Below are 15,607 nucleotides of genomic sequence, written 5' to 3' on the forward strand. Positions count from 1 at the left end.
GCGAGTATCGCTGAACCTCTAACAGAGTCACCAACAGAGGCCCGGGGCGGCTGGAGGAGATTTCTCTCCTGGCTCTCCCCCGCCTCTCTCCATTCATTTAAAGGGGTTGTCCCGCGGCAGCAAGTGGGTCTATACACTTCTGTATGGCCATATTAATGCACTTTGTAATGTACATTGTGCATTAATTATGAGCCATACAGAAGTTATCAAAAGTTTTTTACTTACCTGCTCCGTTGCTGGCGTCCTCGTTTCCATGGAGCCGACTAATTTTCGCCGTCTAATGGCCAAATTAGCCGCGCTTGCGCAGTCCCGGTCTTCTTCTTTTTTCAATGGGGCTGCTCGTGCTGGATGCCGGCTCCGTGTAGCTCCGCCCCGTCACGTGCCGATTCCAGCCAATCAGGAGGCTGGAATCGGCAATGGACCGCACAGAAGCCCTGCGGTCCACCGAGTGAGAAGATCCCCGCGGCCATTCATCAGGTAAGTAAGAAGTCACCGGAGCGCAGGGATTCAGGTAAGCGCTCTCCGGTGTTCTTTTTTAACCCCTGCATCGGGGTTGTCTCGCGGCGAACGGGGGGGGGGGGGGGGGGGGGGGGGGGGGGACTGGGAAAAAAAAAAAACCCGTTTCGGCGCGGGACAACCCCTTTAACATAGTTGCCACTCAGGATTGAACGGCTACTGTTTACACTGAACGATGATCATTCAGGATTTTATGCAGCTTGAACGATGATCGTTCAGTGTAAACAGCCCTTCAGTACAGAACGACCGCTGCTAAAATGAATGGCGGGGTGCGGGGGAGAGCGAGGAGAGAAATCTCCTCCAGCTACCCAGCCTTCTTGCTGAGCAAGCCAGCGATACTCGCTCCTGTGCAGCGGCACGGGAGCGAGTGCACACAGGGACGAGTGTTGGGCATCGTTTGCCCGATATTCGTTCTATGTACATGGGCCTTAGGAGTGATATCCCCAGACTCAGAGACCCAGCTCCCCAGAGCCCATAATTTAGTTTATAGGACTCATAGGAGCGGACAATCTCTTTAAAAAAACCTGTTAATAAATGTGGATTTACTGTGGATGTTACAAGACAAAGCATGAACCCATCTTTATTCTAGTGCACCGAAATCCCTAGATTCACAGAATATTTGCAAACTAATGTCTATAGAGCTAATCTGCGTTGATGGACTCTAGTGAGTAAGTTTGTACCGCTCCTTATCGCTCAGCAAAAAGAAAAACTGCTGGCCGCCCGCTGTGTTCTCTGCACATTATCAGAGCCTGAAGACCAGCAGCATGAAACGTAGGCAGAGATCACGTGTTCTAGCATTCATGAAGCATGTCATGGAACGTACCTGCATTTCTCCGGCACATATTCATGTCTGCAACTTGTTTCCACGCATTAGTAGAAGGGTCAAAAACCTCAACACTTTTTCTAACCAATGGACCATCATGGCCTCCAACTGCATACAGCAATCCGTTTAATACTCCCACACCTACAAACAAATGGTATTAATTAGCTGTCTGATAAACATCTCTAATGTAATTATGTGTTTACTTCCAGTATGTGCAAAAATTATTTTTCCATCACATGCACTTTTTTCCATCTTTTTCACACCCCTATTGTTTCTTATACAACGCGTCCGATCACAAACATTTTACTTTTTGCATTATTGTTTACCACCTTGCACAGGTAGCAGCCAACTGCTTTAAGCCGTACACAGCACGGGCCGACTATGTCATTGATCAAATGATTGCTGGGATTAACTGCTTACTGTATACACAGGACTTTGCAAAGGCAAAACTGCTGCCAGCTCTATGTAGGGGTGAGGAGCAGCTTTGTGAATGGAGTTAGTATCAGCATTAGGCCCAATGCATACGGGCGTATTTGCACTGCAGGATCCGAAGCGAGCGTTCGCCTCTGGATCCCACAGCAAATACTGCCCATAGACATGCTTGCAAAACGCTTTTCCATGTACATGAGCGGAAATCAACAGCGATTTTCTGCAAGGGAAAAAAAAATGGCAGCATGTCCTATTCTAGTGCAAGTCTCACATGGACAGCTTCCACTGTAGTCAATGGAAGCCGTCCCTCCCGCAGCGAGTCACTGCGGATCCACGTCATTCTCTGCACTGCGCATGTGCAGTGGTGCACGAGCCGACACATCCACAGAGAGGAGACAACATGACAGGTACGTGGGAGTCACTACCGGGGAACAAGGTCTGATTCCGCTGCGAGATCTCAGTCGGAATCCGACCCGGCTGTGGGCATTCGGCCTTAGTGATAAATTCATCTTCTATTTCACAGCATCTGCGACCACAAGCAGGGCGTCTTCCTGAAGTGCTCTCTGTATCCAATGAGCATGATGGATGTAGTTGTCTCCTGACTGCATGCTATGGGTCAGCTTAAAGGATAGGCAGAGAGCCCCAGATCAAGTATGTTGCAGGCAGTAATCCACTCTCTCTGCTATCTTTATGGGGAGCTTCTGTGGATGAAACCAAACAGTGCTGGATGGACCCCATTGACTATAATGGGGTCCGCCCGCTTTCTGCCCAGCTTTTGGTTGAAGAAAAAGTGCTGCATGAAGCGCTTTTTTCCCCAGTATTTTGGGACGGATCTGTGACGGAACCCCTGAGTGGAGGCTCCAACACAAATGTGAAACCAGCCTTGGGCCCACATGACCAGGTCAGATTCCGCATGCAGGAGGCCCGAATCAGATTCCGTCTGTGAGCCCGACTGGTAACCCTGTGTGCCGGTGTGTAACTGCGTTGCATATGACCAAATACGCGCGCAGGCAGTCATGTGCAGTACAGCTTTTTAATTTTTTTTGGCTGTATTTCCCACGACGCCACTTTGCGGTGATGCATGTACCTGCAGCCCATAGAGCGCAATAGGCTCTATGGGCGTGGATTCCGCGGTAAAATAGAACATTATGATTTTATTTTCTGCAAACAGATTACACAATTTCAACTCGCTAATGTAAGGAGAATTGTGTAATTCAATATTTGAATTACCGCAGATCATAAAATCGCAGAATCCGCAATCTAAATCTGGTCGTGTGAGACCAGAGCCTTAGGCCACTCACACGCAGTGTCGGCAAAATGCCACGATTTTACCGTGGTTTTTGATGCACCCCATCATTGTGATGGATGATGAGGTGCGTTAAAAAAATGCAAAAACGCGGCAAAATAGAGCAGACAGTGCTTGAAAATCGAGCAGAGGTCCGCAAGGCCCCCTTGAAATCAGTGGGAGCGTTATACCGTGGCGTTCAAAACACTGCAGTAATTGTGGTAAAACGTGCCCGTGAATGCGGGACAGAAGACTCCGGATCCGGAAGTATTGGGGTCTCTGGGGGGCGCCGTGACGGGCACCGCCGCGGAATTCCGTGGCGGAGCCCGTCACGGCCGTGTGCAGCTGGCCTTAGTTTTTGTGGGGTTGTTCAGGAGTGGATTCAGAAGGAATTGGAAATAGAAATGGACATCTACTTCTCCTTCCTGCTAGACCCACTTCTGGCTTTAGTTTAAAAAAAAACAACCAAAAAACAAAAAAACCTGCACGGAAAGACTTCACCTCAAGCTGCAATACCCCCTCCCCAAACCCTGCATGTGTGATTCTAGCCTATGGCCCTTTTACACGGAGGCAATCAATCATTGGCTGGTGAGAAGCTGAACACTAACTGTTCAGTGTAAACACAGCCAATGACTGGACCAGGAATGATAATTAGTTTACTTATTGTATGTTGTTCAGTTTATCAGCAGATTTTTATGCCTGCATAAACGTTCCATGTAAACAGGCAGTCAGTCGTTCATCTTTGAAGGACTGCCTGTTTACTCTGAAGGAAGGAAGGCGACTGGAAGCAATCTGTAGTGATCTCCATTCAGTGAGCAAGTGTAAGAGTACAGGCGTCATAACATTGTAACGACTGCAGAGTTCTCAAGCGCTTAACAGTCGTCCTCTTAAATGTACTTTTAGGCCTCATGTCCACGTGCATGCACGGATTCCACTGCTGAATCCTGCAGGGGAATCCAGCTGTGCCCACGGATGTGGGGAGGAAAAGATTTTCTTACCTCTCCAGCTCCAGTGCGGATCGCCTCCGAGCCGGACGGATCTTCTTTCTTCAGCATGGCCGACGCGCCAGACACATGCACAGTGTTTTTTTCCCCTCCAAATCACCTGCTTTCCTGCGGATCCGCGGCCCGTCCACAGTGACAGCTGCGGGCGGTTCGCGGATCGGACGGCTTCCATTGACCTCGATGGAAGCCGTTTGTGCGGGATCCGCAGGAAAGTGGAACATGCTGCGATTTCATCCCGCGTGTGCGATCCACATGTCGGGGGAAAAAAAAAAAATCACATCCCTATGCTTTTTACTATCCTGCGGATGCTAATGCATCCCTATGGGTGGTTTCATTTGCAGATCACGCACGCGGGTTCCGCAAATCAAATCCGCCCTTGGACATTGGGCCTTAGGCATTAAAAAAAAACAACTGTTTTTCTGCAACTATAACTTTTACATAGTCTTTTCCTACCTGCTCCACTCCTTCGTGTGCCCATTTCAGAAATGTAACTCCATTCATTTGTACTAGGGTTGTAACATTCAACTGTGCTAAGGCACTGCCGTGATGCCCCATCATAACCTCCAACGGCATATAGCATTCCTAGAAAGTACAAAAACGAGTAACAGTAAGGCCTTGGTGAGATCTCATTCTCTTCCAGAATTGTGACCAATACATATTTACAGAACTCACCTCCGACGACACCGACTCCAACACTACTCCTCCTAGTGTTCATTGGAGCTACATGAAACCATTCATTTGCCTTCACATTATAAGCTTCAACAGTCGCTAGACCTGCAAACACATAATAATCATAACCTATTCATGACTTTACAGAGCGTGTCAGAATAGAGAACTTCACAAAGTTATAGGTTAATAGTGCCATTGTGGTAATCTACGGTCCAGCACACCCACACTGCCGAGCTAATGTCACAGAGGCAAACCTCTTGTTACCATTACTAAGGCGCAAGGCATCGCTCTTCTCGAGTAACTGCTTAGTAATCTGAGCAGGCTCGGATGTACTGCGATGTACTGTACAAGAAATCACATCAATTCCTACTAGGACACAAACAAAAAAAAAGTTCAAAAAAAGGGTTACAGAATTGAAAAAAATATATATTAAAATTAAAGGAGATGTCTCGAGGAAGCAGTGAATTTTTTTTTTTGCCCAGTCCCCCTAATTAAACATACATTACTAATTACCCCTGTAAATTACTTTCCTAGCTGGTTTCTACTTAGCGTTCCAGCGTTTCAGCAACTTATAAAACTTTTTCCCAAGATGGCCGCCAGCTCTTTTCGCATCGCTTGCTGTAGCCCGACGTGCGCGCTCCCGAGACGCTACCAGCTGTGTCTCCATGGCAACCAGACGCCCCGCAGCCGCCGACCAGACCCCTGGAGTGAACACGGCCGACCTGTCACCCACCGCCAGGCAGAAGGTAACTGGCGCAGCCCCCCCCCCCCCCCCCATCACAGCGGCAGCCCCCCCGGCCCATCGACAGCCCCCCCGGCCCAGCGCTAGTTCCCCCGGCGCAGCGACAGCCCCCCCCATCACAGCGGCAGCCCCCCCGGCCTAGCGCTAGTTCCCCCATCACAGCGGCAGCCCCCCCGGCCTAGCGCTAGTTCCCCCATCACAGCGGCAGCCCCCCCGGCCCAGTGACAGCCCCCCCCGGCCCAGCGCTAGTTCCCCCGGCGCAGCGACAGCCCCCCCCATCACAGCGGCAGCCCCCCCGGCCTAGCGCTAGTTCCCCCATCACAGCGGCAGCCCCCCCGGCCTAGCGCTAGTTCCCCCATCACAGCGGCAGCCCCCCCGGCCTAGCGCTAGTTCCCCCATCACAGCGGCAGCCCCCCCCCCCCCCCCCCCGGCGCAGCGACAGCCCCCCCCATCACAGCGGCAGCCCCCCCGGCCTAGCGCTAGTTCCCCCATCACAGCGGCAGCCCCCCCCCCCGGCCCAGCGCTAGTTCCCCCGGCGCAGCGACAGCCCCTGCCCCCGGCCCAGCGGTCAGAGGTCATCTCTGATCCCGAAAAATAAAAATTGATCGAAAAGTCGTACATAACTGATGATGATAGGAATTATTTCACAGCTCACCTCTCAAGAAAAAAAGCCCTTACACAGTTCCATCAATGGAAAAACAAGAGAAAAAAATATGGAGCTCCAAATGTGGCAACACAAAAAGGTAAATTTGAAAAAATTCCATATTTTTAAAGTAGCAAAACATAAAAGCCATATAAATTTACCCCCCCCCCCAATCATATTAACCCACTGAACAAAGTTATCTTGCCATTTTCACCACTCAGGGTATGTGATAGAATGGGAAGCAAAAAACAATGGTAAAACTGTGTTTCTTTTCCAATCTACTCCACTTAATGTTTAACTGTTTTTCAATATATTATACGGTATATTGAATTCGTCGCAAATTTGACCCCAAACTTGCATTTTTTTTTTTTTTTTGCTATAAAAGAAATTACAGTAATTCATGTGCTCATCTTAACAAAAAATGAAAACCCCAATTATTGACATTGCTGGCACAAATGGAAAGGGATAGCTTCATAACTAAACCGCTTTTACATCGGACAGGTCATTATCAGCACAGAGTACTAATGCTGCCGCATGAACACTTACCTGTACTGCCGTCGAATCCTCCAACAGCATACAGAAGTCCATTGAGGACTGCCGCCCCTAGAGTGCTTCTCCTGTCCTGCATGTTTGCCACACTTATCCATTGGTCCTTCACTGGATCGTACGAATCTACTGTGCGAACTCTGAGAGAGCCATTGAATCCACCAACGGCAAACACATGTCCGTTCATATACACCACACCTAAAGAGGAGGCCATTATTACATCTTTAAACGTGTACCCACAACTTGTATTCATTGTAAGGTCTAGTGATAGTAAAGGAAAAAGACCAGTGGGGCCGTGGCAGTGAAATGGAGCGAACGGCGTTACACCTAGAAATGTTTGCATGTTCCAAAAGTGGACTTTTCACACAACTTCTGCTCATCTAACAGCCTATGTGTGTACCATAAATCTCATAATATAAGTGCATTACATTTTAGTTTACCACTGAAAATGAAGTGTGCAGTGCCCGCCACTAGGGGGTTCCCTTCCAGCAGCTTTGTATTCCACTGTCTGGTAGGCATTTGGCTTCTCTAGTAACAGGGACATGGGAACACAACTAGTTACTACATACAACAGAAGGAACAGCATTCAGATGCTACCTGGCAGCTGACTGGAGCAGGCGGCATGGGATGCGCGTTTACCACAATTTTTATTTTCTTGTAGCAGTTTTTGATGCAGTTTTTTGAGCCGAAGCCAAAAGTGGATTCAAAAGATATGATGAGAACTTTAAAGAAAGAACTTACACTACTTTCTGCTGGATGCACTCCCGCCACAAAAACCTGTGTGTGCGCCCACTCTTAAAGCGAAGGCTCATTTTTATACAACTAGACATTGAGATATGTCAGAAGACCCCATTGCTTAAAGTCTGTGTATTAGACCCCCATTGGTCGCAAGAATAAAGGCGTTCTCTGCGCTCTTCCAAGGCCTCCAACCTAAAAGCTGAATGGATACAGTTCTGAGAAGCACAGAGGATGCTTGTTACAGCAGTCGGTGGGGGTCCCATCGCAAAGACCTACACTGACAATTTCGGACACGGCTCAGTGTAATGTATAGACCGTTTTACTATTAAATGTAGTGTGGTGACTGTAGGGACTATAGTGTACTTACTATATTCCTACTAAGGTAATATATACACTATAGTTTACAACCCCGACAGTAGCAAATCCAGTACTTTCCTACACAGCAACACCTCCAACAAGGTATTCCATCGTGCTACAGATGCCATGTATAGTGAATGACTGAACAAACCTGATCTGCATCTCCGGGACGGCAGCTCCGCCACTTGGTGCCACTGTTCCTCTTTGAAATCGTAGCACTCCACGCTGCGGATGGCCTTGGGAGCCTGGCCTCCAACCACAACCATCAGCTGCACAGAAACAAAGGCATTCAGTTACAACATGTCCTTGTGTTCCTTACATGCCAACATTAGCACACAGTGATAAAACAAGTCATACATGCTTACTTCGACAAGTGTTACTTTATATCCATTATCATACGTGGATTTGATTGTTAAATAGACTTTCTGTAGAATTAGTAACAAAGTCCATCTACAGTACACTTCTCTACAGATAAGATACAGAAGACTTTCCAGTGAGGTTCACCGTTTTATTACTAGGACATTGGTGCCCCCCTGTGGAGACCAATGAAATAGCCATGTGGGGAGCACAATAGTTATGGTCTATGTGAAGCTACACGGCCCTTTTACGAGATAACTTGCTATGAGCATACAATCAGCGGAGACGCAGCAATCATATATCGTTCACTTGGCACGCATTTACAATGATTAGGTAGTTCCGATCACTCACTGGGTCATAACTACCCCTCTAGTCAGCCCTTCTGCCACTTCTATTTCAGGTCCACCTGAAATATCCCATTAGCGATTTCTCGCTGCTCATTCATTCACACGTAGACACCAAACGATTGTTTACATGATAACGGTGCCGTGTAAAATGGCCTGAAGTGTCACTTTTGTAGTCCACTGCTGAAATACCTCACTACTGATAGAGACATGCTAAAATAAACACAATTCTAAAATCCAATTCTACAAGGACTTTCCAGCTCCTCATGGATGTCTATGGGATATTAGACTCCAGTATACGTTATATACACATAGTGAAGTGTCTCCCCACACAACACGCAGGTATCCCATCAGTGCATACACACAAACCTCCTTCTGTAGTCCCTGCCAAGTAGCAGTAATTACACTCCTCTGGCTTGTATGTGACAGAATCTGTTCTCCCACACGGTTACTCATCCTTTTCCCACCCTACAAGTCCCACATTTACACTGTAGGTGTTCTGCTCATCGCTGCCATCACCCCGGAGGGAGGAGAAACCTGTCAATGGCTGCAGATCTAAGCTGACCTAAACATATTAACAATACTGGTAACATTGAAGGGAATGTGCAACTACAGAATATATGGTTTAGAAATCACATTTTTATGTCAAACACATTTTAAAAATATTACATTTTTTATGTCACTGTGTAGAGTTAAAAGAAAACTCTTAATGTCTTGCAGTTGTCACTGTGGCCACTAATCAGCAAACAATCGGTACTGCAGCCAGATGGACCACCAATACAACAGCCTAGAGGCGACCATATAGAGGAGTGCTGTGGCCATCGCCTAGAGGGAGTGGTGGATGCGGTTACCTTCAGTGTAATCCTGCCTGTGGTGATACAAAGCTGACTGCTGAACAGTTCTCTCCACAACAGGAAGCGTTGCCTACTATTGTGGAATGTATGAACTTGATCATTATTTTAAAGATAATGGTTAAACATAGGAATGTATGTTGTCAGGTCCACCGCTGGCCAGCCTATATGGAACCCCCGTGCCCTATGGAACGCGCCTACATCCTATACGGCAGCAGATCAGTGCACAGACCCAGCTTCACTTCTAGAATTACTTTCCCACATGTTAACAGAGGCAATAGTAATGTTTGTACTTAACTAGATTTTAGCTAGCAAGATGTTTTTTGAGAAGCTGGAAGTGAAATTGATGCCTCCCTGCCAAAGTTTGTACTTAAAAAGAACAGACATGCACCTGTAGGCAGATCCGTCTGGCATAGGGTGGGGTACTGGCTTGGCAGGTGAGACTTTGCTTATACTGGCATAATCCTTCACTCTAAGGAAAGCCTGTAGAAAGGCTTGTGGCAATCCTGTGAGGAAAGTCATATTTCCCAGGACTAAACTTTTATCCCTGCTGAATTGCCATTTAACCCTTTAATGACGCAGCCCTTTTTCTCCCATTTTCGTTTTTTCCTCCCCTCTTTAAAAAAAAAAAAAAAAAAAAAAAATCAAAAAAAAAAAATCAAAAAAAAATCGTAACTCCTTTATTTATTCATCGATGTAGCTGTATAGGGCTTGTTTTTTGCGGGATGAGTTGTATTTTTCAATGGTGCTATTTAATGTACCATATTATGTAGTGGAAAAAAAAAAAACTTTTAAAAGTGGAGTAAAATAAAAAAAACAAAACAAAAAAAAACAAAAAACGAAAACCCCAGACATTCCGCCATCTTTCAGTGAGTTTGTTTCTACGGCACACAAAACTGCAACTACAAAATGACCTGATAACTTTATTCTATGGGTCAGTACGATTACTAAGATACCAAAAAAACTTGTATAGTTTTTTTTTTTTTTTGCTGTACTATTTTTTTTCAAAGACATTTAATTTTTTAAACAAATTATTTTCTGCCAACTTCTGCGTGTGACAACTTTATTTTTCCATCAATGTAGTTGTGCAGGAGCTCATTTTTTACAGGACATCCTGTAGTTTCCGTTAGTACCATTTTGGAATACATACGACTTTTTGATCACTTTTTATTGTATTTTTCCTGGCAGACAGGGTGTTCTTTATTTATTTCAGACGACGTTCACTGCGCGGGGTAAATAATGCGCTACTTTCATAGATTGAACTTTTACGGCCGCGGCGATACCAAATATGTAATTTTGTTTTTTTATTATAGATACGGCAAAAGGGGGAGGTGATTTAAACTATTACTTTAATAAAATTAATAAAATTTTATTGATCTTATTTTAACTTTTTTCTTTTATTTTTTCCAGCACCCCTGGAGGACCACATCTTGCGATGCTTTGATCGCAGGGACTGCTTGATAGGCAGTCTGCTAAGGCAGCCCTGGGGCCTTTCAGGAGGACCCCAGCTGCCATTACACCCGCACAGCTCCCTGTGATCTCACGCGGGAAAGGTGGGTGGGGGGGTTTGCAGTACGGGACCCCCCAAACATTGTTCACGGGATTTAAATGCCGCTGCCAGAATTGACGGTGGGATTTAAAGGGTTAATAGCCGTGATTGGCCATGTGGCCGATTGCAGCTATTGCCTGCAGGTGTCAAGTGTAATAAACAGCTGATGCCCGCGCTGTATGAATAGAGGCTGCCCTCATAATCTCTCTTCATATATAGACTGCCGATACAGGCCGTCAAAAGGCGTATCAGGGTTCGTTGAGGGGTTAAAGCAGAATAATGGACAACGACCATCCTTTGAGAGTTTCCTTTAAAAGGAGATGTACCAAATAAAAGTTACCCCCTAACTTTATGATCGGTGAGGGTCTGACGGCTGGGATCCCCACCTATCCCAAGAACAGGGACTGGTCGGTTCCCAAATGGAGCAGTGACATGCCTGCCTAGTCGCCACTTTATTTACAGACAGACTGGACCTCTGTTCTTGGGATCAGTGGAGGTGCGAGCGGTCAGACGCCCATTGTGTCATAAAGTTATCCACTATTCTGTGGGTAACTTTATAACTTGGCACATCCCCTTTTAGGGTTCTTTTACATGGGCTGACAATCAGCTGGTTCTAATGGCCACTAACTGACAAATGTCAATCAGTGCTCATTACCGCTGTCCACATTGGCAAAAAATAGTTCATCCAAATCCTCGGCAGCATATTTCCCAGTTTACACAGGAAGATGCGCTGCTCATCAGTGATCATTTTTACGATGGCAGGAAAAGTTTGATAAGCCAATTGTGGGAATATTCATACGGGTCAACATTCATGACCAATCGCTGGCCCATGTACAAGAGTTTTACGTCAGTCATGAAACTATTGGTGCAAAGTAAAAGTGGGGCAGTTACTCCTCACATACAATCAGATTTCACCTCTCATTTGTCACAGGTCCTATTAAAAAATAAAAGCAGCAACCTGATTAGTTGCCATGGGCTCCATTTTTTTTCTATGCATCAGCTTCACCCACATTGTTCCATAGAAAGAAACATTTCTGCAATTTAAAAAGCTGAAAAGGTATTGGTCTGGTTTACAATAATTCTGAAATATCTGACATACCCATTCAGGACCCTCAGCTATTAGCCAGAGCTGAGCAGCTACAAAAAGCATCTCTTACTTCTGCTACCCAAGTAGCAGAAGTCCTTGTGATTAGCTGCTCATCAGGGGACCCTTCTCAGAAGGAAGCAGTCTTTGGCTACCTAGAAACATGTGTCATGCAGTGTCTTACTGCGATGACGCATCTAACAGTTCTCAGTGTTGCATTGTGACCTGCAACCCAACACAATTGCAACATGACAGTCGCAGCAGCTCTGAAGAAGCGGTGTGACACGTTAGCCCTAGCATTTAGCAGACCATCCTTTCAATGACTATTACAGATAGAAAGCTATGGACATGTGACCACTTTAAGGATCAATTTCAGTTTCTAAATCAATAAAACAAAAAGGTAATGCAATGCAAGACCAGAAGGTCATGGCAAATGTTGCGTCCTCTCCAATGCACAAAGTCCACTTAGTAACATTTATTAGAATCTTGTAGGGTCACCAACACAATAGTAACCATTCATTATCTACCTTCTGATAAGCCCACTATTTGGTAAGAGCAGGAACAGCTTCGATGTCATGCAAAAGAGATAGCAAATGAGGATTTGTTGAAATAATTTGAAAATGCTGAAAAATATGATCTCTATTGCGTAAAACACTCAACACCGCAGAACACAGGGAGGGACCAAATTTGTGACCCCTCCCTCTTTTACCAATTTTTAAAAATTTTAACAGCTGTCCCACAGCGGAGATGTACAGGTCGCTTTATTCCTCTGCAGGGTTACTCCCTTTATTTCACACATTTCAAAGGTCAGGCTGTTTATGGTCAGTGTAATTCCACAGACAGCACTCAGCCTCATTATAGTCTGTGGCGCTGTATACAAGGACGATGGGCTTTTTTTTCTTTATTCTTCACACAGACTCACGGCATGTCCTACTCCTATCCATTTCACAGATGAGAAATATGGCATGCCAATGCATGTTAATGTGCCGAGTCCATGTATATCACACATCATACGAACTGGTGTCAAGTCTACAACCAGGTGGTACAACTGATAAGCTGGAGGTCCAACTGCTAGACCTCCCAGTCATGAGAATGGCACACCCTGTGTTCACCAGGTGAACGGAGCAATGGTGCGCGTGTGTGCCTAATACTCCATTCATTGGGTATGGAGACAGCTGAGAGCAGCGCCTGGCTATCTCAGTCAGCCTTACCATAGTGATGTATGCGTACACTCAGATCCCTAGTGATCATTCATCAACCATCCTCTGGAGAGCGGATAAAATGATTTTTTTTTTTTGGGGGGGGGGGGTAACCCCTTGAAAGACCACACAGAAATGCTAAGAAAAAACAACCACAAGAACATTAAACTTTTCTTTTTATTGTGCTTCTGTAAAAAAAAATACAATTAACTTACAAGCAACTAAATCAACAATTTAACATGTGCAAATTTACAGAAATAACAAATGGATCCACATAAGTAACTTGCTGTGAAATGCCCACTCATCTCATTAAGCCATGGAACCCAACCCTTTTAAGTGGACATACAAGGTAAACATCGTGCAAAATTGCAAACCAACTCTTGCACAAGGGGAAAAAAAAAAAAAAAAAAAAAAAAAAAAAAAAAAAAAACTTTGTGAAAAAAATCTGAAATGAAATTTTGAACAGATCCGAAAACTAAAATGTGAACATTTTCAGATCGTACTGAGTGTAAAAATACAAACTATCCATCATACGCCATGTGTTCAGCTGGATAGTCTGGGAAGGAGTAAAATCCCAAACGTCTTCTTGTTGGATCCGGAAAAGTGCTCCGCACCAGGCTGACCACACAAGCAGGTATTGGAATTCTGCGTTTAGGCCCAAGAAATCCATGAACCCACGATTCATAGGATCTGTAAGCCGCCTTGCGAAGGAATCTGTAGGAAAGAGAACAAGAACAGTTGTAGTGCAGAGTACTCCGTGAGGAAATCATCCACAAGGCATCAGCTCTGAACGTGGCCACAACACAGACTAATGTGGGCAAATTGTGGTGGGATTGGCCAACCATTTAATATATATGGAGATCTACTGCCATGATGCCAGGTGTTGGGCTTCAACATGCCCAGACCTTTTGTTCTCAAGGGAGATAAGCCACCTCAGAGGGGCTTGGCTCCAACTTATCCACTGAGACCATAGGAAATGAGGTCAACCGACAGCGATGTAAGGTGTATGGCCACCTTGAAGGTAATTTTACACACATAAGATTTGTTGTGGGTATGTCTGACTGTCCCATTCATCTGAATGGAGCTTGCAGAAATCCATGTGCATTCTGCAGAATTACAAGTTTCTGCTACGTTACGGAGGTTTTCTATGACCGTGCTAAGGAAGTTTGTCTTCAAATTCTAAGTAGATAATACAATCCTAACCATGGGTTGGCACCACAGTGAGTAGTATGAAAAAATATCACTTTATAGCACTATCATTCCATAGAAAATGGGCATTTTCCATTGCGTGCCCTGTAGCTTATCAGCATCCAAATCACCTGATGGGTGTTCCAATTTAAATGGTCTTTGCTTTCTCCTCACATTTCTTCCAAACATCACCCCCTGCCTATTGATTAAAAGGTGCTTTCTTGGCTATTAAAATCAATCAGAGTTGTGCCTGTAATTACCAGTGCTGGCCACTATACAGGGGCTGGAGCAATCCGCTTCTGCTCCCCACACTGTTTTGGGGCAGACAGCAGGGTGCACGAATAGCTGGTTCCAAGAGGCGGACCCTAGCATATCAACTATTAATGAACTATCTGGAGGACAGTTCATCAATAGAAATTGCCTATTAAAGGGGTATTCTGGGCTAAGGATAGGGTTTGGAAGGAATGAGAGGAGAAAGCCAGGGCCATTTTCATTGAGTGTAACGCCCATCGGAGGGTTTAGAGGCGCACAGCGAGACTGATGGAGATTTCAACAAAATGACAGTTTACTGTAAAAGCGTCACTGCGCTCTTCAGTACAACCCACTGTATTTGCCATTATTTGCTTATGGAGCTTTAATGACTATATGCTTGAATTATTTATGCTTTGTCACAATGGAATTAAGAGGTATGAACTATTCTACATATCCTCAATACCCTAAATATTCTACAATATACAGAAAATGGACAGAGTAACTTGAATCTCTTTCTAACGTGCACTGGGACAAATATCAGTATATTATCAGTTTTTCACAAAGAAAGACACCCCGAAACAGCTGTGTGTGTATGGATTCTGGCTTGGTTTTCAATTCCTAACCATTGTTCTAAAGACCAGTATAAAGGGTCTGACATGGACTTGTAGGTATGCTGCCATCCAATAGTTGGCGCTGCAGAGTTATTGTTCCATCTTATTTGCAATATTTCCCATAGGAGCATGGATGGCCTTGTAAGTCTCCTCACTCACCTAGGTGCTCTCCTTAAGGAGTGATGTTATCCCTCCCGACTCCCCAAGGATAGACATGGCATCACCTTCATCACAGCTTTGTAAAAGCTGTAGAGGTGATGTATTTGTAGTCCGTGCCTCACACATTGGCGCAGGTGTTCCCTCTACAGGATATTCTCAAATCATAACCTACTGGGGGGTGCGAGGACTAAAGGTTAGGAAACACTGCCCCATACAGTCCTTGTTACAGTGAAGACCAAAACGTTTTGCAATGGTCACAAA

General features: G+C 45.3%; 1 protein-coding gene across 2 annotated transcripts in view; it reads right to left on the reverse strand.

The window, feature by feature from the left end:
- The window catches only part of KLHL2 (kelch like family member 2), a 75,786-nt gene that overhangs the window by 3,626 nt on the left and 56,553 nt on the right, over positions 1–15,607 (reverse strand). The window contains exons 9-13 of one of the 2 annotated variants that reach the window (XM_066573564.1): positions 7,904–8,021; positions 6,658–6,855; positions 4,730–4,831; positions 4,511–4,639; positions 1,340–1,480 (exon numbers count right to left, since the gene is read on the reverse strand). In XM_066573564.1, the coding sequence (XP_066429661.1) occupies positions 1,340–1,480; positions 4,511–4,639; positions 4,730–4,831; positions 6,658–6,855; positions 7,904–8,021 (688 nt within the window). Of the gene's footprint in view, positions 1–1,339; positions 1,481–4,510; positions 4,640–4,729; positions 4,832–6,657; positions 6,856–7,903; positions 8,022–13,547; positions 13,851–15,607 lie in introns of those variants that run through there. The other variant, XM_066573565.1, reaches the window with a different exon arrangement.

This window comes from Eleutherodactylus coqui, chromosome 7 (assembly GCF_035609145.1).
Source record: "Eleutherodactylus coqui strain aEleCoq1 chromosome 7, aEleCoq1.hap1, whole genome shotgun sequence".
In the NCBI taxonomy this organism is placed as follows: Eukaryota; Metazoa; Chordata; class Amphibia; order Anura; family Eleutherodactylidae; genus Eleutherodactylus; species Eleutherodactylus coqui.